The sequence below is a fragment of the Polypterus senegalus genome, chromosome 6 (genome assembly GCF_016835505.1).
Source record: "Polypterus senegalus isolate Bchr_013 chromosome 6, ASM1683550v1, whole genome shotgun sequence".
NCBI lineage: Eukaryota > Metazoa > Chordata > Cladistia > Polypteriformes > Polypteridae > Polypterus > Polypterus senegalus.
The window spans coordinates 178,568,853-178,586,935 of record NC_053159.1 but is presented as its reverse complement, the minus strand read 5'-3'; the positions used below and the strand labels follow the sequence as shown (position 1 = coordinate 178,586,935).

At 39.7% G+C, this 18,083-nt stretch overlaps 1 protein-coding gene across 1 annotated transcript in view; it reads right to left on the bottom strand.

The window, feature by feature from the left end:
• Positions 1-18,083, bottom strand: part of rapgef4a (Rap guanine nucleotide exchange factor 4a) — a 322,559-nt gene that overhangs the window by 50,950 nt on the left and 253,526 nt on the right. Inside the window, exons 9-13 of the mRNA XM_039755097.1 lie at positions 15,255-15,438; positions 12,798-12,882; positions 12,635-12,695; positions 11,378-11,454; positions 1,794-1,940 (exon numbers count right to left, since the gene is read on the bottom strand). Of these exons, the coding sequence (XP_039611031.1) occupies positions 1,794-1,940; positions 11,378-11,454; positions 12,635-12,695; positions 12,798-12,882; positions 15,255-15,438 (554 nt within the window). The remainder of the gene's footprint in view (positions 1-1,793; positions 1,941-11,377; positions 11,455-12,634; positions 12,696-12,797; positions 12,883-15,254; positions 15,439-18,083) is intronic.

Sequence of the window (18,083 nt, the reverse complement as noted above, 5' to 3'; positions counted from 1 at the left end):
TGTCAATCAAGTGGCACATGCCATAGGGAGGATATATGATAGACTAACATTTTAAAAGAAATTTTTTTTGAATGCAACGCGATCTACCTGCACTACCTCTGTGATCTACTTGTCGATCGCGATTGATGTATTTTGCACCCCTGTTCTAAAGGTTCTCTTGATCCAGCTTGAATTACCTTTAATGTTTTTCAGATTCCATTTAAATTATTTTCAGTTTTCTGTGTTTTAAAGTACTATTCCTTATTATGAAAATCCTTCCTACCGCTCTTGAATTCCTCTGTCCACAGCCATATTCCAAATAAAACATCTTTATTTTAAATTCATCTGCTTATAACTGGAATAACATTAGTGATTTTTTTAACAACTTTTAGAAGTAGGTGGGAATGTCCCACTGTTTCTGTTCTTTGCGCTTTAATTGCTACGGCCCTGTCCTCTATCTTATCTATCTCCATTCCTTGCTCTTATTACTCCACTTCTGTTAGACTTCTCTACTCACTCTCTTTCTTTTCACTACCAGCACATTATCTCATTGGCCATAATACCAGCCAAAAGTCTAATAGTTTCTCAATGGAAGAATCCTAAACCTGTCACTTTCTTGGTCTGGAAGACCTCTTTATACAACCCTGCCTTATTAAAATTGTCAGTACCTGCACAGATTATTAGTAAATGGGAAAACTCTTATCTCCCTGATCAAGCTATGGCTGACAGCAAACCCTTGATTTCAAATTTAACTCTATTAGATTTACATGTGGGCCTCTGGGACCTGTCAGTGACCTGTGTGCTCCATCATTTCCAATTTAATCCACTTCTTAAATAGCTTTGGGGTTGGGTGAGTTTTGGATGAATGTTGATAAGGGAGTTTTCTTCAAAATTTATATATGAAAATTTCCTTTCTTTTTTTATCACTTTATTATATTTTTGACATCAATAAAAAATTAATTACAAAAAAAAAAAAACTTGTAGTAGTAGTTCTCTTTCCACCTTTGAGTTGTTTTGCTTGCTTTCACTTTCCAGCAGTCTTCATATCCCAGTCTAACGTTACCCCCTGCTGGCTGAATGTAATGCTACTTCCTAACCTAGTATGAGATACGAGGCAGTGTGGTAGTAGCAGGGCACTCTGCAAGGGCAAACAGATGTTTTTAACATTCCCTGTGGTGATGGAGATGAACCAACCACACTATCACATGTCCAACTGCACAGCTGGATCACCACACATGGGGAAACAAATGCTGCTGCCAGTTTCTTTGAGGTTTTTGTGAGGTATGACAAAAGTCTAAAATGTGAAAAATAGCAGGAACAGAGGAGACAGAATTTCTGATATATTGTGAAATCTACAATCAGTAGCTTGTCTAGAAGTCACTTACCTCAATATAAAAAGGATGTTAACAAAGCCTTTACTTGTGTAACCTAGCAATAAGTTACTGTAAGATGCTCTATAGGAAGTCCTTGAAGGCCCTTTTCTAAATTTCTACTACACTTTCTTCATTTCCCTTTGTGAAATCAATCATCATATCAATGTTCATAAAAATCTGTTAAAAAATAGTCCTGTCTCTACATCTTCAATGTTAAATGGCAAATTCCTCTACTCGGACCATTCTACCATCGGCTCCTTATCCTGGATTTTCTTACAGTTCAGTGCCCTGAGACAGCTATGTTACCTTGGTGCAGGACTCCAGTGCAGGGTATGAATATAGTCAAGACAAATGTAGCACCTTTGTGCCTGTAGCACATGCCAATATCTCATTTTCACTACACCCCAAAAGCCTACATTAATTAGATGCTTTCCCACTCACCCTCAGTATCCTGTTAAAGTCCTCCTTGTCCACCCTCAGGAAGTGGCAGTTGTCTTCACGCAGGACAATGGATGCTGCTCTTGGAGCATCGTTCACCAGTGCAAGTTTTCCAAAGTCATCTCCCTCATGGAGTGTGCATACAACCCCCTGTAAAGGAAACACACCGACAAGGTAAATGAGACACCCGCTGGCATAAAATAAAACTGAATACACAAAGAATGTTATTGATTAAAAATGCACTTTAAAAAAGATATATCATTTAGTTTTCATTGGCTGTAATAAGACTGCACAGAGTAAGTCTTGGTCACAGCTTGCAATAGTCTTTTCATTGTTCATTAAGAAGTGTGGTTAGGTGGTTGCTATTTTTGAAAGCACCATTTTAAAATGATTTTTTCCTTTTACTTTGTTGAGCATTCGAGGTATGCAATCAAATTGAAAAATTCTCTCTTTCCTTTTAGAATTTTTGCAGAGAAATGTTTAAACATTTAGCAATTAAACTGTAATTCAAGGTATTTGACCAGTCTTGGTTTTGACTTGGTCTTGGACGCCTTTGGTCTCGGTCTTGGCTTGGACTAGATATGCTATTGTCTTGATCTTGACTCATTCTCAATTAGGTGGTCTTGACTACTGCATTACTACTACTCTTGGATCCAGCCTGTATCCATCACCAATGTTTGTCACAATATGGGCACCTAAATACTTCAAAGTTATCAATAACTCAATATATTAATTATTACTGTGTTAATCAAGGCTCAGTAATGAACTGGTACATTTTCCAGGAGCATCTCCTGCCTTGTGCCCAGTGCTGCCAGGATAGATCCCTCTATTCTCCTGCAGCCTTAATCTGGATCAAGCATGTTAGAGAATGTTATGTTAAATATTAATCAATGGTGGCATGGTTGCACATGGATAGGTCCTGCTGCCTGACTACGTAACAGTCCTAGGTTCAATTTTCACTCATTGCATATGTGAACTTTGCACATCTTACTTGTGTCTGTATGTATTTCTCCCCAGTTACTCCAGTTTACCTCCATATTTGAATGATGTGCAGGTTAGGCTGATAAGCTTCCTTAAATTTGTCTCATATATTTGAGTCCTGCACTTTACTGGTAACAAGTCCAGGGTTCATAATACTGTCTTGTGCCCAGATCTACCATGATAGGTTCTAGCCTAATACTTTAGTGTAGAACTTTAGGGTATGTTTTTCAGTTTTGAATTAGGGTTGTGGTTTTGGGATTGACGACAGACTGTTTTGACTTTCCACCTAATAGCTCTCTCACTAACTGCAGCTACAACATGCAGCTGAAAAAGAAGCATTCTGTAATGCACTGTAAATAAAAAAGTTGTATGTGATCTACTGGTCTTTAATAACAACTGCAAGGCAAAATCATGGTGTTATCCATCCATCCATCCATTATCCAACCCGCTATATCCTAACTACAGGGTCACAGTGGTCTGCTGGAGCCAATCCCAGCCAACACAGGACGCAAGGCAGGAAACAAACCCCGGGCAGGGCGCCAGCCCACCGCAGGGAGCGCACGCACACACACACACATACACACACAGCACACACTAGGGACAATTTAGGATCGCTGTTATTAAAAGTATAAAATACGAAAGTGACTGGCACCATCTGCTGAGCTTAACTGGTACATGATTTTCAGAGTCTGTGAAATGTAATATTATGTTTTTAACGAAGCATGATGTCATGATGCTATTGCCATTAGAGGTAATGGCACGAGTCAGGTTGCATCCAAGTGTTTGGATAAAGACTTCTTCTTTTTCTTCTTTTTTCGGCTGCTCCCATTAGGTGTCACCAAAGCGGATCATCTACTTCCATATCTTTCTGTCCTCTGCATCTTGTTCTGTTTCACCCATCACCTGCATGTCCTCTTTTACCACAATCATAAACCTTTGATAAGGCCTTCCTCTTTTACTCTTCCCTGTCAGCTCTATCCTCAGCATCCTTCACTCAATATACCCCTCATCTCTCCTCTGCACATGTCCAAACCAATGCAATCTCGCCTCTCTGACTTTGTCTCCCAACCGTCCAACTTGAGCTGACCCTCTAATGTCCTCATTTCTAATCCTGTCCATCCTCGTCACACCCAATGCAAATCTTAGCAACTTTAACTCTGCCACCTCCAGCTCTGTCTCCTGCTTTCTGGTCAGTGCCACCGTCTCCAACCCATATAACATAGCTGGTCTCACTACCGTCCTGTAGACCTTCCCTTTCACTCTTGCTGATACCCGTCTGTCCCAAATCACTCTGACACTCTTCTCCACCCACTCCACCCTGCCTGCACTCTCTTTTTCACTTCTCTTCCACAATCCCCATTACTTTGTACTGTTGATCCCAAGCATTTAAACTCATCCACCTTTACCAACTCTACTCCTTGTATCCTCGCCATTCCACTGACCTCCCTCTCATTCACACACGTGTATTCGGTCTTGGTGGTCCTACTGACCTTCATTCCTCTCCTCTCTAGAGCATATCTCCACCTCTTCAGGGTCTCCTCAATCTGCTCCCTACTATCGCTACAGATCACAATGTCATCGGCAAACATCATAGTCCACGGGGACTCCTGTCTAATCTCGTCTGTCAACCTGTCCATCACCATTGCAAATAAGAAAGGGCTCAGAGCTGATCCCTGATGTAATCCCATCTCCGTCACTCCCACCGCAGACCTCACCACTGTCACACTTCCCTCGTACATATCCTGTACAACTCTCACATACTTCTCTGCCACTCTTGACTTCCTCATACAATACCACAACTCCTCTCTCCTCACCCTGTCGTATGCTTTCTCCAGGTCCACAAAGATGCTATGCAACTCCTCCTGGCCTCCTGTAAACTTCTCCATCAACACCCTCAGAGCAAACATTACATCTGTGGTGCTCTTTCTTGGCATGAAACCATACTGGTGCTCACTAATCATCGCCTCACTTCTTAACTGAGCTTCAACTACTCTTTCCCATAACGTCATGCTGTGGCTCATCAATTTTAACCCCCTGTCGTTACTGCAGTCCTGTATATCTTCTTATTCTTAAATATTGGCAACAGTACAGTTCTTCTCCACTTCTCAGGATAAAGACTAACGGATATAAAGAATAATGAATGTCAGTTTGTGATTATTTTGCTATTTTCACTTACTTTTGCCTCTTGATTTTTGTTACCTTTTAGCTACTGTTTCAGATTTTGCATTTTGGTTTTGGTTGCTTGATATTTTTCTTTTTCATTTACAAACCTGGTCACTTTTTAAATGTGCTTTTCAGGACAAATTCTGTTTTTCTTCCCAGGCACTTTGTCAACCATCTGGAGTTGTTTGTTTCAAAACAATTATAACTGTAATTGAAACTCCAAAGAGGTGAATTATATAAAATTTGTGTTATATGATAGAACAGGTGTGGGTGTCTAGAATACTAGTCTTGGATACACACTGATGGTCCTACTAAGTGGTCTGGGGCAGAAAGGTTATGTGTCCAGTAGGTCATATGAGAAAGTGAAATGGCTAACCTACTCAAAGGGAAGGCTGGTCAGAGCTGAATGATATCAGGGTGACGCCACTGGGCAAACCAATGAAACAGAAATGTGGTCAAACACAAAAGCAGGGTCTCAGAGGGACTGCAGACAGACATTCTGGGAAAGGAAGCAGAGTAGATCTACTGGCCTTGAAACGGTATTGTCTCTCCCTTCCTGCCTCTTAGTCCAGATGCACAGTAGCACTTGAACAGCAACTAAAGTCATACAATTTAGCCGCCCAATGTCTGCCCTTTAATTCTTTAGGTTCTTTATCTGCAATGAATCAACTTTGTCATTTGAAACAGATCAAAAATATCATTAAAGCCATTTTCCAAACAAATGAAAGAGAAAGAGCTGTACATTTTTATGTTTAAAAATAGTCCAACCGTTGCAAATAACAATAAGCACATTCAACTCTCAACCCCCCCACAGGGGTAAGACCCTTATGTAACATGAAAAGCAATGTTTTTTTTTTTTTTTTAAATGGATACAAAGAAAAGCACCACAAGCTATTTTGAGCTTTTTTGTGCAATCTTACAATCACAAGACACGATATGTGAGCCCTGGTGAACTACTTGGCATTTGTGAGTTTGAGCAAGCCTCTCCTCTTTTGCTGATATCCATGTATCCAGGATTAGTCTGTTAATAGTTTGTTTATTTCTTTGTTTTTATTTCATCTGTGATAATTAACATCTTCTTTTTGTGACACTCAATGTTGCGGTCAGGTAACATCTCTTCTTACACCCTCAAATAGGAAAATGGGAAAAGTACTTGTCCATTTTTCTCTAATTAATGAATGCCCTGGTATAAGATGTTATGGTACAACTCGAATTGTTGCCTGGGTTCATGATGTATTTCATTTTTTTGCTATTATTTAAATATAAATTATACACTACTGCCTGTGTACGTGTGTGTGGGGGTGTGCGTACAAGTGTGTGTATATGTGTCCAGTCCCTCCAAACAATCTGATTGGTCAGATTGGCTTTGGTCTAATTTGTCAGTTTGACTTTGGTTGCTCATTGGTGGGAATGATGACATGATACTTTAAGAATGTGAAATTCAACTCCCAATTCCTGAATTTTTTCTCATTTTCACAAAAAGTAGTGAAAATGAAGCATTTCAAAAACAAAGTGAATAGCTGAATGAGCAATGTTGGGTCGCTAAATACTAACAAGGTGCAACCTGAGTTGCAGTTCAAGATGGGAGGTGTTTGCAAATATATGACAGCTATTTTCATATTTGATCATTGGGGCTCATCAAACATTAGTGGTAGTCAAAAAATGGACAGGAAGTAAGAGTCTGAGAAGCATGAATTATGGGAATGTGATTGAGAGAGGAACCGTTGGGCCATAGAGGTTCAGACACACTAAATACAGAGGAGAGGTATAAAAGAAGATATACACAGGGCAACAGAGGTTGAGGCACGTGAAGATGTCAAGGAGAGGAGCAGGAGGAATGCTATTTTTAAATGTATTGCATTACCTGTCTTTGACAGAAAAGCGTAGCTAGTGTTTCATAAAATGTTATTAATTGTGTTTTTGGTTTTATTTTGTATTTGTATTTTGTCATATTATGATTTTTATTCATATGGTGTCTATTCATTTTTGTGATATTTTATGTCAGCTCTGTACTACAGTGTTTTGTGCTATCTGCCCTGCTGCTATTATATGGAGCAACTAATTAGGCAATGCTCTGTGTAAGCTGAGTTTCTCAATTTTTTTGTTTTGATTTTTTTCATTGTAATTGTTTGTTATTTATTTTTTATTATTTGTCTAATTATGCATTTTATCTCAGTTTTGTTTATTATTTAGTTTCTATGTGCTTAAATTTGTTCTCCAGCATTCCTTGTACTTTATGGGTGGTCCCTCAAGAGACAGGGTCACAAATACCTCACTACAGAGAATCGCCCCCAGCTTTTCCTTAAATGCATGATGGGAAAACGGCTCCTTTGTGGTTTATTTGAATTTGTTTTGAAGTGAGTTTTCTGAGTGGTGCTGTTTATTTGTTTTTGCTTCTGTTTTTTGGATTACTGTGTTGGATTACATTTTTGGAGCTTTGTTTGCTTATGAATGTCTTCAGGAAACTTCTTGTTTGTAACATTACAAAATGAATAATCCAAATAATTTTAAGTGTGTACCTAAAGAATTACATACATATCCAGTACCGTATTTGTATACTACCTTTAAAAAAATAAAATTTTAATTTAAAGGTTTAACATTTTGTGTTATGCGATTCACAGTGATACACCACATCAGGCAAGAAGGAGCAGCCTGAGTTTTCTTGAAAGCTTGCATATTGTAATCTTTTTAGTTAGCCAATAAAAGGGGTCATTTTGCTTGACTTCTCACTATGCAATAGAAGTGTAATGATTATCCTTACCCATTATTCAAGTTGGGCGGCACGGTGGCGCAGTGGTAGCGCTGCTGCCTCGCAGTTAGGAGACCCAGGTTCGCTTCCCGGGTCCTCCCTGCGTGGAGTTTGCACGTTCTCCCCGTGTCTGCGTGGGTTTCCTCCGGGCGCTCCGGTTTCCTCACCCAATCCAAAGACATGCAGGTTAGGTGGATTGGCGATTCTAAATTGTCCCTAGAGTGTGCTTGGTGTGTGGGTGTGTTTGTGTGTGTCCTGTGGTGGGTTGGCACCCTGCCCAGGATTGGCTCCTGCCTTGTGCCCTGTGTTGGCTGGGATTGGCTCCAGCGGACCCCCGTGACCCTATTCGGATTCAGCGGGTTAGAAAATGGATGGATGGATTATTCAAGTTGGCAGTATCCTTGCTAATTTATGCAAAAAACGCAAAGTAACCATCCAGGTAATAAATGGTGTCTTTTTTAAGCGAGATACCAGCTATGGAGATCTTTTTAGCATGCCAGGAGCAAAGGTGTAGGTAGTGCAGTGTTTTCTAACACTTTTTCTGTGGTGGCACACGTTTTGTAACCCAAAAAATTCCAAAGGAACCCACAATTCTACCAACCACAAAAGGCATCAAATCTCTTAGACATGCTAAACAGTCTGCAAAATGGAGATCCCAGGGCTACTTTTATGTTGGCTTCTCCTTTTCAGCTTGCTTTTTGGGAAGCCATTCGAATTCAGGCTGTACTTGCTAAAGTAGTATTTTCTTAAAAGTACAGGTTTAAGGTCATTGTTAAGTTTAAACCACAACCCAGCCACAGGGGATGCACAAACCAGTGTGTTTCTTCATGCTGGTCCTAAGCCCGAATAAATGGGAAGGGTTATGTCAGGAAGGGCAAAATTTTGGCAAATCAATATGCGGACAACAATACAGATTTCCATACTGGATCAGTCGAGCCCCGGGTTAACGACCACCACCAGTTCTGTTAGCCAACAGGGTGCTGGCAGAAATTGGGCTACTGTTGGCCGAAGAAGAAGAAGGAGAAGAAGAGGGGGGAGACGTGTCCGGAGGCAGGAGGAGAGGAGGAAAGTAAAGAGAGTGGAACTGAGGGTACGAACTTTGAGTGTTGGCAGTATGACTGGTAAGGGGAGAGAGTTAGCAGATATGATGGAGAGAAGGAAGGTTGATATGTTGTGTGTGGAAGAGACTAAATGGAAGGGGAGTAAGGCCAGATGGATCGGAGGGGGATTCAAATTGTTCTATCATGGTGTGGATGGGAGGAGAAATGGAGAAGGAGTTATTCTGAAGGAACATTATGTCAAGAGTGTCCTGGAGGTGAAAGGAGTGTCAGACAGAGTAATTATTATGAAGCTGGAAATTGGAGGTGTGATGATGAATGTTGTTAGTGCATATGCACCGTAAGTTGGGTGTGCAATGGGTGAGAAAGAAGATTTTTGGAGTGAGTTGGATGAAGTGATGAGCAGTGTACCCAAGGGACAGAAAGTGGTGATTGGAGCGGATTTCAATGGGCATGTTGGTGAAGGGAACAGAGGAGACGAGGAGGTGATGGGTAGGTATGGTGTCAAGGTGAGGAATGAAGAAGGTCATAGGGTAGTGGATTTTGCCAAAAGGATGGACATGGCTGTGGTGAATACGTATTTTAAGAAGAGGGAGGAACACAGGGTGACGTACAAGAGTGGAGGAAGATGCACACAGGTAGTAGCTTTAGGCGAACACACACACACACAGACATACATACATACACTCACCAGGGCCAATTTAGCATTGCCAGTCCACCTAACCTGGATGTTCTGGACAGTGGGAGTAGACCAGAGCACCTGGAGGAGACCCTTGCTGACAACATGCAAACTCCATACAGTAAGTATCTTGTTATGAGGCAGCAGTTCTTAAGGTTATGTTTTCTGTCAATCATTTATTTCTTGATAGTATTTATTAAATATAAAGTTTGTTCATTAATTAATTCATCAGTTAATTTTGAATTAATCAACATGTTTATCTTTTTGCTGGTGGAGAAAATACTTTGGGAAATCGATAAAAAAATAAATTTGGAAAGATCTGTGCCTGTAAGTCCATGTGTCTGCCTGGTACAACATTTTTGGGACACTGTAACTCGAGCATGAGTAGACCAATTCATCTACCATTTGGTGGACATTTCACACTTTTGTTTAAGATCTGATTAGGTTTTGGTAGAATTCCAGCTGTTCAGCTTTGAGTATTAATAACAGCCAAGCCACTTCAAAGTAGTTCACAAAATTTGGAATATGTATTTGGGACTTGAAAAGAAAGATTTTTAAGACTATTAAGTTCAGTTAAAAGCTGAAGCTTTTAAAGTTCAGAGTTTTCAAACGCAGCAGTCACAGCAGACACATTGATTATATTGTATGCATTTAATAACTTACCACAAGGTATTTCTGTTTGTGGCAGGTACTTGCCTTTTTGTGTTCAATAATGTTTTCCTACTCCAAGTTTTCAACTTGGCGTCTTTAGTTTCTAGGCTGGGGGTGCTAGGCCCAAAACTCTTCCAGTTGCATTCTGGGGGCTCCTTCGCAACAAAATTTTCCAGAAATCTTTCTTTAAAAGTATTTTAGTAAAAATGGATGTTTGGTATTTTGTGACTGGAGGACTTCAGATGTAGATTATGCAACATGAGTAATGTCAAGAGTTTTTCATGCACTTCTGATATTTTTTGCTGTTGTGCAGTGTTGGTCACCATAGAACCCATCTACTGTATATTGGAAACTCTGTTATCTCGATTCATCCAAAATTCTCGGCTGTCACTACAAACTACAAAATATACATTTTCGGTGGAGTATTGCTTCATGTGAAAACAAACCGTAACTAATGGAATTAATATACAATCCATGTGTTAAAGGTGAATTGATTTATTAGTTTTTTTCAAAGTTGGTAAAGAAAGTCAAAATAGTTCACATTTTAGTGACAATGTTTTTAAATACACTTGCCTTTAAAGCATCCTAAAATGTGGTACTGCATCTTGCATATATTTAGTAAATTCAAACTATACTGCAGTCATGCTACAAATACAGAGAAAGTGATGTGCTGACTGCATCAGATTTTTTATTTTGTTTTTCTGTTTCCCATGTAGTATTTTATGCATTTGCATATCAATTTTGTATGTGTTTATGTATTTGCTTTGCTACTTTGTGGCCCACCACAGTTCCAATGTTCTTAAGCAGTTGAAGTTACAGTTCCAATGCCTAATGCTCACTGTGTCATATGGCTTAGCTCTTTGGTGAGGTGCTCTTTTCTAACATTTATAAGATATGTATTACTCAAACCGCTGAAGGCATGCACCCGTAGCCTCTTGCTAGACTGTATGTTGACCAATGAAGCAGCCCTTTCTAGTAAGGAAGACACCATTACAGTTGATGACATGGTTGTTCATTCTATAGATTGTCCCAGCCTCAAATGGTTAAATTCGTCACCACTGAAATTGTCTTCTCTTACTATCAGCTGCAGGAAGGCAGCAGCACAAGGCAGAATCCTAAAATGTGTCAGATACAGAAAGAGAATGGCACTAAGCATATGTGGACAAAGTATGAGTTGAGGCATACAGGGAACACTCTCCACTCTTGTCATCACGTGAAAAATATAAGCCAATGATGTTCTTGAATATGGACCATGTTGGAATAGTACCAGACTCAACTGAAAACCAAGAAACAAATTTGGACATACCTTCCCATAAATCACCACATTTACAGATCCTTTCAGAATGATGTACCATGACGTTCCTTCTTCTCCTTGATTAAACACTAAAAGAAACACCAAAGCATCCATTGAGTGAGGGAAGTGAAGACCCATAAAATATGCCTTAGATGGCTACTGCTGCATCTCTTTAACTATCTATGGCTTCATATCACTCTGTCCTACACAGTTCCCTTCATATTTTTTTTATCTATCCAGTGAATCTTATATAGTACCTTTAACATCTGTCGGTCTATTATATAGTGCCTTTAATATCTATGTTTTTTTATTTTATTGTGCCTTTCCTACATATCTATCTGTCTATTTATCTAGCTGAGTGAAAGTGAAGTTATGAATTAGGAATTGTACAACTATGAGTCTGTTTGTCTATCTATGTTATACTGTGCCTTTCACATCTATCTATCTATCTATCTATTATATGGTGCCTTACTCTATCTATTTATCTTTCTATCTATCTTACTTTTAGCAGCAACCCGTAGCAGCATGTCCAGTAGCTGGACAGTTTTGTGCATACAACTGGTTTAATTAGACACACATAGACTGAAGTGCTTATAAACAGTATAATACGACAGATTTCACTAAAATTTGTGGTGTACGTCACCATTTTGGATTGACGTCATGATCAGAAGTCAGACAAACTCGGGCTTCACAAACATACCCCAAGTTTCAAAGTTGAAAATTCGACTTAAGTGGGCCTTCCAGTTAAAAATTCCAACTTCCCACTTTGAATGGAACGCAGCACAAGTCTAACTTTGTCTGACTTCAGATCATGACGTCAATCCAAAGTTTGTACATCACAAATTTTAGTGAAAGCTGTAGTATTACATTGTTTATTAGCACTTGTGTCATTAAACCAACTATCTATCTATCTATCTATCTATCTATCTATCTATCTATCTATCTATCTACTTGTGTGAAAGTGAAGTCATAGGTTAGAAGTTGCACAACTATATATCTGTTTGTCTCTCTGTTACAGTGCTATAATTACATTAATTATATTAGTAATTATATTAATTATATACCTAATTTTATAAACTATTTTTTTATCCAGTTAAGCAGATACCGAAAATATGAATTAGGAATGGTATATAGTGATAACAGAAAGGTATTTTTTAATTTTTTTTTCAGTTAAGCAAGATACAAAATGAATGAATGGATAACTGTATTAAAAATAGCCACAATAATAATTGAAACCTAACAGGGGTAAAGACAAGAGGAGTTACTTACACACAGTTCCTGCCTTTGCATGAGACTCAAAGATCAGCACACCTGCCAGCTCTCTCTTTACCTACAAAACAACCAATAAAAAAGGCGATTAAAAAAAACACTGCAGCATAACCAAAGAGCTGATGTTCATCTTCATGTCAGTTGAAATACTGCAGAGACGTACTGTGGTGGAGAGATGTGACAAAGCCTTAATGTGTAGCAGTTCTTCATAGATGATCTCCAGGTCATCCACTGTCCTCTGACCAGGCCTGTAGACACACAAAGGAGATCCTCTTAATGATAATTTCATTGAATACTGTGATATTATTCCATTGCCCTGATTCTATTCATGTTTCAATACAGTTGACATATTTGATTTTTTTTATTTAGATAGATAGATAGATAGATAGATAGATAGATAGATAGATAGATAGATAGATAGATAGATAGATAGATAGATAGATAGATAGATAGATAGATAGATAGATAGATAGATAGATAGATAGATAGATAGATAGATAGATAGATAGATAGATAGATAGATTTGATACACTTTATCAATTCCTGAGAGGAAGTTGTCTTTTTGTGTGACATTTGGGGGTCAGAGTGCAGGGTCAGCCATTGCTGTTTTCAGGTTAAGGGCCTTGCTCAAGTGCCCACTGGAGTAGAATCCCTTCTGGAAGTAATGGGATTTGAAGTGGCAACCTTCCAGATACATTAGTTCCGTTTTCCCCATCCTAATCAAACCACCTCATACAACTGCCATCATGCCTAATCTCTTTCTTCAATCTGAACTTTTCTGGCTGAGCCCTAGTAATCAACAAGTGCTTGCTGCGAATCACCACACTACGTTACTCTTGGTGGCCCTTTTTGATTCATCATCAGCTGCGTAGTGATTGGAATGAGAGTCATCTCTTCCTAACTCAAGTCATGGTTCACTTGGAGGGGCTGGGATGTTTTTCAATGAAAGGTTGACAGCACCCCAGTGGGCTAATTTAAGTGCTTGGGGTCATGTTCAGAAGTGAGGATTTCAGGGGTGCTATCACAGTGCAAGTGTTTTGCTAGTCTAAAGCTTTTCTGTTCAGGGTTTCCAGCACACCCACAGTCACAAAATGTGGATAGTGACTACAGAAAAAGAAAGTCAGCTTCTCCACTAAGTTGATAGTCTCACTTTGGAAGAATGAAGAGCTCAGCAGTCTTAAAGAACTGCCATTGGATTAAAATCCTTTAAATATGTGGTCAGGGTGACCCCCAGATGCCTCACACTGGATATAACCCAACACGACGATACCCAGAGGCAGACTCACTACACCACAGAAAATTCTGAAAGCAATGATATCTGTTGCTGATTCAAGGATAATCTGGTCTCCCTTCATCAGCTTTCTTCCACCATATCCCTCAAGAAGATGATAGAATGTATGAAACGGTTTGTTTTCCTCTCCTCACTTTAGATAATTAAATATTCTATTTAGTTATACAGTTATTACAAATATACTGTAGTAGTAGGGTGTTGTACCATGTTAGCCATAATGGAGGCAATGAGAATTCAAGCAAAATACTCCATTTATTGGCTAACTAAACAGATTAAAATGTGCAGCCATTCAAATAAACTTAGGCTTGCTCTTCAGGCAAACTGTAATCATTACAAGTTGTCTAAAGAAGAGGCCTAAACTGCCTTAAAAACTTGCATATTGTAATCTCTTCAGTTACCCAATAAAAGGTGTCATTTTGCTTGACTTCTCATTACATATGTTCTTAATTTGTTCACAAATGTCCATCAAATTACCAATGTATCCTAAGAATTGTTACATATATCCTAACATCAGTGGGCACAGGGCAGGAGCCGTTCCTGCTGAGGGAGTCAGTCGATGACAGGGAAATCCTGGGGATATCAGTCAACATAAGAGCTTACTGTTGGGCTGTATGAGGTGACCCTGTATCAGATCCAGGAGAACATGTAAATGTCACATAGAAATGAATTGGCACCCCAGAGTCAAACACAATCTGCCGTTATACATTTTATCCACCCATTTTTCTAAAATTATTACAAAGTTACAGAAAACCAAAACCTATCCTTCCAGGACCCATCCCAGTCCATCACAGAACAATGTCTCACTGACAGCCAACCAATTTGCTGCTAAGCACATCCTAAAACATTAAGATGTGGGAAGAAACTGGAGCACTGGGAGAAAATGCAAACAGACATGGAAAGACTGGTCCCAAAATTAACCCCAGGTACCTAAAGCTGTGAGGCAGCATCGGTAGCCACTATGCACCCACATTCATTTATCCATTCATTAAATTATTCTAAAAAACTCATCCATTAATCATTAAACTGATTCTTCTATTAAATGTATGTACCTACTGATCCGCCCATTAAAATAGCACTACTGAAATTGCTTCAATCAATTCAAATCAGTTTACTCTCGAATATATTATCAGCCTTCCATTAAGCTGCTTTTTATCCCAAATATATTGTGCACAACCCTGGATGGGGCACAAGTCAACAGCAGGGCGAGTTCACACACACAATTATAACATAAAAAAATTGGACAAATGGACAAAATGTGTGCATATGCATCCATACAGCTAATCTTCAGTTCAATTTTACATAGCGCCCTTAACATTGTTTTGTACTTACGGCTTTCTGAGAATCATTCTCATATGTGCATCAGGCCCAATCTGCAGGAGGAGGAGGAGGGTGTCCTGTAGTTCCTCTTCACTCTCTTTCTTCTCCTCCTCTGTTGGTGGTGGGGCATCCTCCTGCTCATCATCCAAGAAACGGTAAAACAGGTACTTGTCTTGAAAGTTGTGTTCCTGGTCCACTGCAAAGCCCCAAAAAGACATCAGCTCTTTGACAGAAATGGCAAACTATCAACCCTGGGATTGTGTAATCCTTGGCTACCTAAACAGTAATACAGTAATACACACATATACACACATATATATATGTTGTCGGAGATGGCTATACCCGGCTAGGACGCCCAGGAAGACCAGAAGAGGGCTTACGCCTTCCCCAGACCATGTGGGGGCGACTGCCCTGGTACCTGTGGGGGCCACGGGTACAGAGCTTTGAAGCTCAACCCTGGAGGGGCCCATGGTCACCACCAGGGGGCGCCCAAATGCCTTTGGAGCCCTGGACCTCAGCACTTCCGCCACACCCGGAAGTGCTGGGGGGAAGAGGAGCAGGGACACCCAGAGTGCTTCCGGGGATGCAGCCGGCACTTCCGCCACACTGGGGCGTGACGGTGGAAGATTGCCGGAACACACCTGGAGCACATCTGGGTGATTATAAAAGAGGCCGCCTCCCTTCACATGGCGACTAGAGTCGGGTGGAAGAGGACGAGGTCTCTGGAGGAGGCAAGGAGGCGGCCTGAAGAGAAAGTGAGGCATTTTGTGTTGGCCAGGACTTTTGGGGTTTTTGAGTGCAATTATTGTAATATATTATGTACAGTATAATAAACGTGTTGTGGATGAACCTACGATGTCCGCCTGTCTGTGTCCGGGCCTGTCACCACAATGTGTATATACTGTGTGTATGTATATGTATATACATAGATATTTATATATATATGTATATATACAGTATATACATATATATATATATATATATATATATATATATCTGTGTGTGTGTGTAAAATACATCTGGAAATTTGCAGATGATACTAAAATTGAAGGGATGGTAGGTACTGAGTAGGCAGCAAAAATAACTGAAAAGGACTGGATGAACACTTGGAAAATGTCAAGTCAATGTAGAAAATTGCAAAATGCTACACATGGGCAACAGGAAGATCAATTTTAAATACCTGTATAAGATGGGTTACCTTGTCACACAGGAAGGAACTGATAATTTGCAGAAATAATTAAAAAGGAAAATAAAAAGCTAATTTCTAGAAACTCTTGAATATAAATAGTGCAATTTTAAGCTTCGATTAAATAATGCACTAGTGAGATTGCACCTCGAGTACTGTGAGCAGTTCTGGTCAATCCACTGCAATAAAGATCTCACGTTTTCTTAGTCTTGGAGAGCTCTTTAAGGTTTGTTCCTGCTCAGTGCTGCTCAATGTGAATAATTATTGTTCATTCTGCCTACACCTCCTTCCGTTACATGGACAAGGTGTGCGGCCACCAAGACTTGAAGATCAGTTTGTGCTGCTCCATACTGGCAGTTAAAGTATGCATACCAGTGACCCATACCAGACCCACAGAGCCTCAACTGCAGTGACCTTTACACTTTGTGACAGACATACGGCCAAATGGCTGACCCCAAAAGGAGCTGTATAAATTATATAGGTGGCATTGTGTCAAAGGAAAGATCATTGTCACTTTTTTCTTCCTGCCACAGGGGAGTCCTGTGAACAATTTATAAACTGTCTTGGATTTTTTAAGGGATTTGGGATTTTTCTCTGTGGTCCTAGTCCATAAGCAGCTGGACAGTGAAGAACAATAAGACTGATTAGAATTTGAAACTCACAAGATGGGCTTTGAGTGACTGTAAATACAGTCAATATGATTGGCGCTATGTTAAAATAAATATTTATTATTGACCGGCAGTACACTCTTTGGGTGTATTTCAGTGATGATGCTGGCCTTTAGGGGCAGCCAAGATTTTTATTATTATTATTATTGTAACGTACACTCATGTCTTTCTCCAAGATAACTTATAATACTGGATTTGTTACAACTGTCTTCTTTTGTTACATTTGGAGCACAGAGAGGTTAAGTGATTTTCTTAGGGTCACACAGCCAGTCAGAGGCAACCTGAGGTTTTAAAATAAAATATCACTACATTAACTGCCACACAACCACCTTGATATCTTGAATTTTAGCAGTTGAGTGGGCTATTGGCTCAATCACTACACAAATCTACAGTACTGATCCTGAGCAAATCAATTAGCTTGCCAGCTTCTCCTGGATGTACAACCATGGGATCAATAAGCTATCACTAAAAAGTGCCATGATATGCATTCTAATTGACACACTTTGGTCCTCCATACACTTCCCCTTCTGTCCATTCTGTCCAGCAAGCTCATTTGTCCTGGGGAAGCTAGGCTAGATAAAGATTAGCTTCCCCGGTATCTTATGCAGATCTTTCTTAAAGGTTTCTACATCAACTACATGTCTTGGTAATTTATTCCTGATTCCCACAACTCTGCGCAAATAGGTGCTTCATTCCTAACTGTACTTCCTCTTTAATTTCCACTGATGTCCTCGATTTTGTGATTCACTGTTAAGTGAAGCTGAACGAATCTTTCTGGATCTACTTAGTTGATGCCTTTGAACATCTTGAAGACCTGGATTGGGTCCCCATGCAGTCTCCTCTGCTCACGACTGTTTTAATTCCCCCAAGTCTGTAAGAGTGCAACATGTCCTTAAGTCCTGGGTTGCACTTGGTTGCTCTCCTCTGCCCAGCTTTAATTTAAGTGCTGCTATGTTCTTCTTGTAGTATGGTGACCAAAACTGCACA